General features: G+C 38.8%; 1 protein-coding gene across 1 annotated transcript in view; it reads left to right on the forward strand.

Annotated features, from left to right (window-relative positions):
* Positions 1 to 12,082, forward strand: part of FRAS1 (Fraser extracellular matrix complex subunit 1) — a 724,001-nt gene that overhangs the window by 328,683 nt on the left and 383,236 nt on the right. The window contains exons 6-9 of the mRNA XM_075352182.1: positions 155 to 291; positions 990 to 1,073; positions 6,591 to 6,692; positions 9,318 to 9,509. Coding sequence (XP_075208297.1) covers positions 155 to 291; positions 990 to 1,073; positions 6,591 to 6,692; positions 9,318 to 9,509 — 515 coding nt within the window. The remainder of the gene's footprint in view (positions 1 to 154; positions 292 to 989; positions 1,074 to 6,590; positions 6,693 to 9,317; positions 9,510 to 12,082) is intronic.

Raw genomic sequence — 12,082 nt, forward strand, 5'->3', positions numbered from 1 at the left:
CTGTTGTTCACCTGTTTAGACAACTATTATTTTACGCTAGCCCCATAAAACAGAACTGTGCTGTTTTATGTGCCGCTATCCATCAATGGCACTGTGAAGTTGACAGTTCATAAGGGCCGCCACATGTATCATATTATCTTTGTATGTGTTGTAGAGTCCTGCTCTCTGGATGATGGACGTATTGTAAAGGATGGAGAGGAATGGAGGTTGGGACATTGTTCAAGATGTATGTGCAAGAATGGGGTGACGCAGTGCCTAACAGCTGATTGTCTGCCTTTACTATGTGATAAGGTAAGGGAGAAGAGAAGAAGTTACTGACTGTTCAATTCATGCATAATGCACATTCCCATGTTCCCATTGATGATCATGAGCACCTCAGGCAATGGTTTGACAGCTAGTTCGCGTCACGTAATACAGCACGGCATAGTGTTTCCATGCTTCAGTGAAGAAAGTGTTACCACTTTGTAGGGATCATAGAGTGTCTTTGATGGGATCGTCCACGAACAACTCTTGTCATATCACGCTTTGACTTTGTTTACCTTTCATTAAAAGCACAGTATTACAAGGCACACCTTACATTCAGTGGGCATATATTACATACAGTGGGTACCTGGGATCAATCACAGATGAGAACTGCATTATAGTTTAGCCAAATTTTGCAACTGAATCATTTCAGTGAACGAGCATCTAAATTTTTGATTGTATGTATTGCAATTTCATTTATAATATCGCAATTTTTGTTATATTCCAAATACATGAATGTAGAGGGGGGGTACTTTTCAGAGATGTGTTGTGTGTCAGTACAGTGGATTACATTAGGTGTTAGGAATTTGCTAAGCCTCACAACATCATGTATAGTAAAGGAAATACGGTATGTCACTAGACGTGTCCACGCAGGTCTGATAGTCACTGATTGAAGAAAACGTTTGTGTCTGCATTTCTTCCTCTGTGTAATTGACAGGTAAATATACAACATAATTATGTTTTAGGATGAAATCTTGGCTGTCGTTCCTGGAAAATGTTGTCCTGAGTGCCTTCCAAAGTCATGTGTTGTATCTGGAAAGACATATGAGGTAATTGTATCATCAGGTTACTTATTCAGTTTCGTACAGGTAAACCTCTTGTTTTGAGATATATATATATATATATATATAATATATATATATATATATATATATATATATATATATATACATAATTATACACACTACTGTTCAAAAGTTTTGTCTTTTCCATGATAGATCATACTTTTATGAATAGAAAATATAGTCCAGACATTGACAAGGTTAGAAATTTAGAAATAATGATTTTTACTTGAAATAATAATTTTCTCTTCACACTTTGCTTTCGGCACAGAATGCTCCTTTGCAGCAATTACAGCTTTGCAGTCCTTTGGCATTCTTGCTATTAATTTGCAGAGGTAATCTGGATATATTTCGCCACAAGTTGGATTGGCTTGTTGGGCACTTTTTGCGTACCATACGGTCAAGCTGCTCCCACAACAGCTCAACAGGGTTGAGATCTGGTGACTGGGCTGGCCACTCCATTACTGATAGAATACCAGCTGCCTGCTTTACTTATGAATATATACTGTATGTGTGTATGTGTATGTATGCATATATATATATATATATTATATACAGTATATAATTGTGTATATTTATAACATTTTTAACATGAACACTTTGTATTAAACTTTATAAGTCCTTGTTTCCCCAAAGACAATATTTGAGTTTGTTTTCAGGCCTTAATTGGAATTTGGCAGCTTCTGTGTTTGTGTATGATGTATAAATCAATCAATTAAATACATAAACTGGGACAGCGCATTCCTATTCTGTCAACCATAATTTAAAAAAAATACTGATTAGAAATATTGCTGTTTTGAGGTTAGCCAAGTGGGATAGCCCTTTGAAAACCTGTTGTGCTCTCCCTGGCAAGCTGCAGTTATATAGTTAGGAATGCAGTGGGAGAGTGTGGCGTTCATAGTGTCCTTACATCTTCAAAGGCCTAGGCCTAAATTGCTGATAAAAGTTACTTTTCCTCCTGATTCCTCCTCTTTGTAAAAATATAAATGTTTTCCATTGATGGCTCATGTGTAGACTTCGCTGTTAGATGCAACTCACTGGAACATAAAATAAATAGGATTAAATAATTAACTTTAGGTCAGTATAATAATTAACTAAAATAAGTCAAAATGCTGTGTTTTAGTTTTGTGGGATTTTTTTTCATTCGTTCCACGAACTCCCTATATGGTAAAGGGATATTTTTTGCTCTCAGTTCACATACTGGGAGCTTGTAGAAGGTGAGTTGGCCAGCTCCTTTCACATGGTGTTTGTGCTTTGTGGTAGCCGTTGTTGCGGTGGTTTTGTATCAGTGCGGCTGTGTGTCCTGGAGTCATGGGGACTTAGCCTTGCAGCATGGTTGTTGTTAGGCACCAGGTCACCTGCCCAGCTGGTGCACTGTCGCTGTGGCGGAGGTTGGCAAGCGGCGCCGCACCTTTAAGGCTTCAGATAAGTTAGGGACTCACTCAGAGGTTCACCGTGATGTGGCAGTGGACTTCATACAGTCTGATCAGAATATTAATCCAAGAACCTTATGTTCAGGTATATAAATATTTGCCTAGCGGCTTTAGCTCAACTTATGATTTTTAGATATGTGGTTCGTGTCTTTCTTCTTCAGCTTTGTTGTATTAAAAGGGCTTTATCAAGTTTAAAATTTCTCTCTCATCCATAGAATAATGTGTATTAGTTTCTGTGCAATAACTGGGACCCTCAGTGATCCTAAAAATTGGGGTTCTGCAGAGACCCATGTGAATGTAACTGTGGTCTATCATGTACACTACCACTCCATTCATTCTTAATGGTACACCAGAGATAGCTGAGCACTCGAATAATAATGAATGGATCCCAGTGCCTTTCACACGATACTATTTGGTTATTGGGATCAGTGGAGTCTGAATAGCTGGGACCAGGGCTGTGGAGTCGGTAAGCCAAACCTTTGACTCTGACTCCAACTCCTCAATTTCCTTTGCACCGACTACATGACTCCGACTCTTACATATATTGCTTATATTTAAGTGAAAAATTTATTGTAGTACAATGTGAACATCAGACATTAAATCATTTTTATGATACAATAATCAAGATATTTAGATAGAACATAAAAAAGAATTTATTTGAATACAACTTTAGAACACAAACAGTTTTTAAAAAAACAAACCAAACTGTAATAAATTGTAAATATGTAATAATACACTATGTAATATAGATTACATATACATATGTATGTGTGTATATATACATAAAAATGATTTAATGTCTGATGTTCACATTGTACATATATATATATATATATATATATATATTTATATATATATATATATATATATACACATATATATATATATATATATATATAAAAATAAACACTATGTAATACACTATGTAAGTGGCAAAAAAACAGTTTTCAACAAAAATATTCTAAACATTTGTGCAGTCTATGAATTTGTTCTAAGAAATAGAATTGCTTCCATCAGATCCTCCTTCATAGATGACCTCAATGAAGATATGGCAGCAGTAGCACTGTCAGGACCCAAGTCCTCTTGCGCCCGGCAGTCCTGTAGGCCACTCATCCTAACTGCTACCTCAGTCAGAGATTCTTTTCCTTTAGTAAGCTGTTGATCATCAAGTAGTATACGATGACTTGGGTCCACATAAACAGCTTCCAGAAGAATTTTATATTTCCAATAGGTGTGTCTCTCTCCGTTTCATTGTAGCAGAAATGCGATTAAATCTCCTCTTTGGGACAGGCAAAATAGCAAGTTCTTTCACTCCCGTATAAAAAAAAAGCCAGGAGTTAAATCCTCATCTTGTAATTTTTTAGTCACGGTAAATGGGGGATTAAGCAATTCTTTAAATTCAGCCACCTGTGTCCATTGACCTTCATTTAGGGTTACCTGAGGGTTCGCCACATCTATAAGAAACGGTTTTCAAGCAATAGCGCAATCATTAAATAAGTGCTGCCTCACCGAATGGCTTGATCGACAATTGCCGCTTTCCCAGCACGTCTCTTCAAGATAGAATCAATTTTAGTGGTTCTGGTGGCAGAACCCAATTTCCTCACTTCTCCAATCAGATTTCTAGCATGTCCCTCTTGCAGACTCTCTCTTCTTGCCAGCTGCAGCGTGTGCACAACACAGCGCATGTGATAAATATGAAAGTGTTTTAAAGCAGCTTCAACAAGATCATCTAATTATAAAGTATCATTTTGCTGTTCTTCTGTTGTAATATCTGCTTGTCTCTCAGTTACATGAACAACACTGTGGCTCCATCTCACACATACTGAATACTAAATTTTCTTCTAGCTGTTGTTCATTACTCTCATTCATCAGTTTAATTGTACTTATCATGTTTGAAGCATTGTTTGGTGAGGATCCGTTTTTGGGCTCAATAACGGATCCTCACAAAGAATGATCAGTCAGTTTGTGGCCTTTTTCTAATCTGCTTTTGCTATTGAAAACATTATTTATGAGCTCAAAAACCTTTCGGGTGATGCGTTTTTTTAAAAAGTTGATCTGCTTTTGCAGCTGAAAAACGTATCCTCATAAACTGCAGCAAAAGCGCTGTGTGCGAATGTAGCCTTAGATCAGGAATAGAACAGCCATTTATAGGACATTTCAGAACTTTCCCAAATTCCTATGAAAAAATATTCAGTACATTCTGCATTGCACTACTGTCCCCAATTTATTATATATTTTAGGAGTCGGTCCATTTTATACCGACTCCGACTCCACCAAAATGAACACCGACTCCGACTCCATAGCCCTGGCTGGAACCACAAGGGACACATAGGGGATACCTCTCAAATTTGAGACTACCCCTTTAACCCCTTCACGACCATGGACGGATCTTTCCGTCATGGATCGTGTCCCGGTAAGCCCCGCCCCTGCCGCGGGCAGGCGGCGTGGATCGGCACACATATCAGCTGTTTTCAACAGCTGACATGTGTGCCTACATGTTCCGAGTGGAATCGCATTCCACCCGGAACATTAACCCCTTAGATCTCGCTGCCAAAGTCTGGCAGCGAGATCTATATGCGCGCGGCCATGTTTTTTACTTACCGCTGCCCCCTCCGGACGTCACGTGAGTGATCACGTGACGTTCGGTGGTTGCCATCGTAGCACAGGGTCATGTGATGACGCTTGATGCTATGAAGTTTCACTTTCATTCTTCCTCGGCACGGAGCAGAGGAAAAAAGAAAGTGACTATTTCTGCTGTTTACAGCGGTATAGCTGTGATCATTAGATAGCGATCAGCAATCGGATTGCTGATCGCTATAGCCCCCTAGGGGGACTAGTAAAATAAAATAAAAAAAGTAAAAAAAAAGTTTTAAAAAATTAAAAAAAAAACAAAAAACCTAAAAGTTCAAATCACCCCCCTTTCCCCCCATTGAAAATTAAAGGGTTAAAAAATAAATAAATATACACATATTTGGTATCGCCGCGTTCAGAAATGCCCGATCTATCAAAATATAAAATCAATTCATCTGATTGGTAAACGGCGTAGTGGCAAAAAAATTCCAAACGCCAAAATTACGTTTTTTGGTTGCCGCAATTTTTACGCAAAATGCAATAACAGGCGATCAAAACGTAGCATCTGCGCAAAAATGCTAACATTAGAAACATCAGCTCGAGACGCAAAAAATAAGCCATCACTGAGCCATAGATCCCAAAAAATAAGAACGCTACGTGTTTCGGAAAATGGCGCAAAACGTGTGCCACTTTTATTGGACAAACTTGTGAATTTTTTTTAACCCCTTAGATACAAGTAAATCTATACATGTTTGGTGTCTACAAACTCGCACCGACCTCAGCCATCATACCCACACATCAGTTTTACCATATAGTGAACACCGTGAATAAAACATCCCAAAAACTATTGTGCCATCACACTTTTTTGCAATTTTTCCACACTTGGAATTTTTTTGCTGCTTTCCAGTACACCATATGGTAAAACTTATGGTTTCATTTAAAAGTACAACTTGTCCCGCAAAAAACAAGCCCTCATATGGCAAGATTGACGGAAAAATAAAAAAGTTACGGCTCTCGGAAGAAGGGGAGCAAAAAACAAAAACGGAAAGTGCCCCGGGGCTGAAGGGGTTAATATGAAATGTTATGTGGGGAAGTTCTGTATACATTTGGCGGGCAGAAACTGATTCACTTTTGCCTGTGGTTATTATAAGAGAAAATGTGTCAATGTACTTTACCATACACACACACACACACACACACACACACACACACACACACACACACACACACACACACGTATGTGTGTGTGTGTATAGCAGCTTTGTGTTCTAGAAAAATAATAAAACAAAGATTACTTTTCTCTTAAATAGCTTTTATGTACCCACAACAGCTTCATACAAGACATTTTACATTACTTTTATTTTCGGTGACAATCCATGAAGGGTTAATGTAGTATTGTACGTTGGACTAGTCATGGTTTATTGTGTCTAGTTCATCTGTGTGAGTGATACAAGATTTAGGTAATCACATAGTAATGTATATCCATCTTCTGTTCATTTAGCATGGTTCACAGTGGAAGAAAAATCCATGTACCACCTGTATTTGTGACAGAGGGGAAGGAAAGTGCCATATAAAGACTTGTCCTTCACTTTCATGTGACAAGGTAATGTTACATTTGATGAGTAGTCCTACCCTGCCATGACACTGTTATATGACATGCAGTATGATAATGAGATCATGATGACGGTTTAATGATCAAGATGGTATTTCCTATAAATTCCATACATTCTTTGAAAGTGATTTATTCTCATTTATATATTTTTGAGAAGTAGTTTTTCTAGGGAAGAATAACTTTAAACAGACATGGAGCAGATCACAAATTTTGTCTCTTGGCAAATGTAGATACAACAGACAACCAAGTATACCTCTAAATAGGTCTTATTACAGACTCCATACATAAAGAAGTTGTGTGGATCAATAGGAACAGTTATGGATGAAATATATTTCTAGCCGCAGTTCCTTTTAGTGCTGGACCACCTCTATCCTTTCAATCAAAAGAGTAAAAAGCAATAATTGACAATAAGTGATAGAATACTGATATTCTAAGTAACATGTACTACTCATGTAACTGGAAGAGTAAATTAATATTTTTCAACTAGCTTCTACTAAAACTTTGAGAGATTAAAGGGGTATTCCCATCTCTAAGATCCTCTCCCAATATGTAGTAGGTGTAATAATAATGTTAGCAAATACCTCCAATTAGCAATATAGTATAGTTCTCCTGATTAGCTATGTCGCTTGCCTCATGTGCAGGGCATTGCAGCTCAGATATCCCTGATATAGTGCTGTTAGTTGCTCACGGCCATAACTGTGGATACCTAAGCTACTGCAATGCCCTGCTTGACGTAAGCGACATAGCTAATCAAGAGAAGTATTCTACATTTCTAATTGGAGGTATTTACTAATATTATTATTACACCTACTACATAGTGGAATAGGATCTTGGAGTTGGGAAAAGCCCTTTAAGCATTTCAATACTCTCAACTCATTGAACAATAAATGCATTGGACCCGGATCATGTCCTATCAATTATAGGATACTTGTTTAAAATTTTAAAGGGGTCTGTTACCAAATATTTGCTATGTAATCTGAGAGCACCATAATATAGGAACAGAATTACAGTGATGTGTCACTTACTGGGCTGTGTTTTGCTTTTATAATACAGTTATTGTTTTATCAGCAGTAGATGATCACTACAGGACAACTGGTATTGTGCCTCCTAGTCCTACCCTGCCCCACCTCTGATAAGAACCTCTCTATCATTATACAATGTACACAGAAAACTGTGGTGAGGATCAACAACTGAAGGCTGCTAGATTTACAGCACAGAAAATTGTGACTATCATAACTGCTGTACCCAGTAAACTATGTGACACATCACTGGATTCAGGGTCTTTATCTTTAGCTCAGTAGAGTCACTGTCTGTAGGTATTTCAAATGCTGTCATCAGTATTGCCTTTAAACTATACACCATGAAACAATATCACTATGAAACTAATTTAACCTTAAAATACTTTGCTAAAAAATAAATTAGCAGTAACACACATTGACGAATTGAAGTGATGACAATGTTTACAATCATCTGAAACCCCAGTAAAGAAAAAACAAAGATAATGATATTTTTTATTAGTGGGATAAGTGGTAAATTGTCCGCAAACAGTTTAACGTTTCGGCCCCAGGTCTTTATCAAAACCGGACCATCAAATGGATTGACACTGTAAGTATGTGGGTTAATTCACAGGAGATAATCATCACATGGCAAAATAATACTGTGTATAATAGAGTGTATTGTAGTCGGGTATGTAGGTTGATTCCTAGGAAATTATCATCACATGTCACAATGGCCTAATAAAGTATATTTTAGTCGAATATAAGGACAACCAAGTCGTAATATAATGCCAAAGGACGGGGTTATGACGCCCAATGTGGATGCAGGAGTCCAGTGTTACCTGGTTAATAATTTGTAGAAAACCTAAATATCAATGGAACCACAATGCCAGGACTTTCAAGGACATTTTCCCAATCACTAAGGCATAAGACTTTTCCAAAGGATGAGGCGATTTCCCTTTCCCAGCCATTATACTGTATGCTCTAACACCGATTGAAATTGGTATGCCCTGAGTCCTATATAAACCAGAGAGTTTAATCCCCCTCTTTTCCTGCATTGTGGTTCCATTGATATTTAGGTTTTCTACAATTATTAACCAGGTAACACTGGATCCCTGCATCCACATTGGGCGTCATAACCCCGTCCTTTGGCACTACAGTATATTAGTCTTTGGTTGTCCTTATAGTCGACTAAAATATACTTTATCAGGCCATCTGCAGGCTGTTATATGTGACATGTGAGGTTAATTTCCTGGGAATCAACCTACCTACCCGACTACAACACTCTCTCAGGTTATTTTACAGGCTATTATTTTGACGTGATGATAATCTCCTGTGAATTAATCCACATACTGTGTCAATCCATCTGATGGTCCGGTTTTGATAAAGGCCTGGGGCCGAAACGTCAAACTGTTTGCAGACTATTTACCACTTATCCCACTAATAAAACCTAAGAATACATCATTAACTTTGTTTTGATTTTTTACTGGGGTTTCATGTGTGCCGGAGTTCCTCCTTTTCATTCGGTTCTACTTTCCTCTGAGCACCTACTTGGTGATGCGGGGTCTCTTGTAATTTATTATGTTTACAATCATGGCTGAACCATTTTCTTTGCTTGTAGGGTCTGAGTAAAATAAGGCGGCCTGGACTGTGTTGTGAAGAGTGTGTGTCCTCTAAAGGCAGCTGTATGGTCAATGGGTCCATTAAGTACCATGGAGAGCTCTGGAATGGAAGTCATTGTGAATTCTGCTCATGTGACCGGGGGAAAGTGTTGTGCCATCCAGGACAATGTTCCCAAGTTGAGTGCTCTTGGGTAAGAAGGTCTTAATGTTGCTGACTTATTGGGGTTAAGATTCTCTACATTTGCTATAACAAAAGAAATCTGAATGTTCTAGTTACAAACCTGTATGTATATATACAACTGCATATTGTGCATACTTTACTGACACTTGGTAAATGTTGTCTTAGTAATTTATGTAAGACTACTTAGCTGATCCACAAAACTCCACTCAAATATGCAGCTAATACTAACTCCGCATTTCACCATGCATAGCTTTCCCTTTCTATGACTCTAAAGAAGAACACTGACCCTTGGAACAACCTTCCAATACATATTTTGGGCAGGTCAGAAAATATCTACTTCCGTCCAGCTGTCATGAAGGATCTTCTATTTATGAGGATGGTCAGGGTATGCTACTTATAGTTATGGAGACATGCGTAAAGATACATGATATTTTCATAGGCCACTTGGTTGTATTTCATTTTTTTTTATATCACTTGGATGTTCTGTTCATGAGGTTTACAAAAGTATGACTTAAAGCCATATTTAGCTCCATTCCTTGGTGACGTAGGAAAGTTAGCACTTCCAAAGTAGATTGATAATAATAGGAACATAATTATGTAGATAACTAAAATAGCACTTCTTCAAAATCTCACATGATGGATACGTTCATGGACTGGTAAGAACGGCAGAATTATGTTAAGGAAGTATGTCATGCCAGGGAGTAATATGGGAAAGGGAGGTTGTTGGATAATTAATAGTCCAAGTGTCGGTGTATTCTTTGTGACAGAATTGGTACTGTTGGTAGTCACCACAAAGGGAGAAAAAAAGCTGCAATCATTACAATGCCATCTATCATTCTCTACCTTACATTTAGGGATCAGCTTCGGCCTATGCATCCACATTTTCCTCCTGTACCCCTTTCCAGCAGGTTACAACTTTATATAGTACTGTGCAAACATTTTAGGCAGATGTGGAAAAAAAACACTGCCAACTAAGATTGCCTTAATAAATAGAAGTGTTAATAGTTTATTTTTAGCAATTAATAAAATTAATAGTCAATAAACATAAGATAGAAAAGTATCTTAACAATCTTGCCGTGGTGTGTGACCTGTGATGTGAAGAAAAAAGTCTTGGAAGTGATTAAATAGCCAAACTGAGTCCCGAACTCCACATCACTTAGTCTGTTTTGGATTACATGAAAAGACAGAAGGATTTACACAAGATACAGCTACAGAAGATCTGTGGTTAGTACTCCAAGATGTTTGGAACAACCGCCCTGACTGAGTTCCTTCAAAAACGTCTTTCAAAACTGTTTGAATTGTAGGTACACCTGCCCACAATGGGAGGTCACATCAACTAATTATTTAATTTGTGTTTTGCTAATTCCCTTTGCATTTCATTATTGGATATAAATAAATATATATGTAATGTATACATATAATATGTATATGTCTATATGTAATTTTTTTTTTTTTTAATTAATTTGTTTAATCTTCAATTAAGTGGGAATGAGTTAGCAAAAGATATTAACCCCTTACTGATTTCTGCCATACATATACGGCACAAGTCGGTAGCAGGTGTATGGGCCGAAATCTAAGGGCGGCTTTGCACGTTGCGATATTGCACGTGCGATGTCGATGGGGTCAAATCGAAAGTGACGCACATCCGGCGTCGCAGTCGATATCGCAACGTGTAAAACCTTTTTGATACGATCGAGCGCAAAAGCGTCGTTATCGTATCATCGCTGCAGCCTCCGACATTTCCATAATGCCGGTGCAGCGACAGGTACGATGTTGTTCCTCGCTCCTGCGGCAGCACACATCGCTGTGTGTGAAGCCGCAGGAGCGAGGAACTTCACCTTACCTGCCGCCGGCTGCAATGAGAAGGACGGAGGTGGGCGGGATGTTTACATCCTGCTCATCTCTGCCCCTCCGCTTCAATTGGCCGCCTGCCGTGTGACGTCACTGTGCACGACCCGCCCCCTAAGGAAGGAGGCGGGTCGCCGGCCAGAGGGACGTCGCACGGCAGGTATGTGCGTGTAAAGCTGCCATAGCGATAATAATCGCTACGGCAGCTTTCACTAGATACCGAATGTGCGATGGGGGCGGGACTATCGCTGCAGCATCGGTAACACATTGTTACCGATGTTGCAACGTGCAAAGCCCGCCTTAGGATGAGTTCACCCCATACCCAACAGATAATGGTTGTAACACACAGCCAAAACCTGCTCTACAAGCAGTGGGCAGAGATCTGCCTGCAGCTGCTAATCAGTAAGATTGCGCTGTTATTAACTGTGCGCCAACATGGGGAAGCTTCATTATACAGTGGAACCTTGCTTAACGAGTAATCCAGTTTATATAGAATATTTCGCTTAACGAGCAAAGCTTGCTGTAAATTTTTAACTACGTTTATGAGCAAGCTTTGCTGAACGAGCAATATAGTCACTGCACACACTTCCGCTTCCGTACATCCACCACGCTCTATCCCGCTCTTGCAGTTCATACAAACACACACAAGCACGTGCAAACACACACAAACAAACACGCACGCACACACACATATTATGCTCACCTTACCTTCCGTTCCATCGCCGGCCTCATGGT

This window comes from Anomaloglossus baeobatrachus, chromosome 1 (assembly GCF_048569485.1).
Source record: "Anomaloglossus baeobatrachus isolate aAnoBae1 chromosome 1, aAnoBae1.hap1, whole genome shotgun sequence".
NCBI classification, from domain to species: Eukaryota; Metazoa; Chordata; class Amphibia; order Anura; family Aromobatidae; genus Anomaloglossus; species Anomaloglossus baeobatrachus.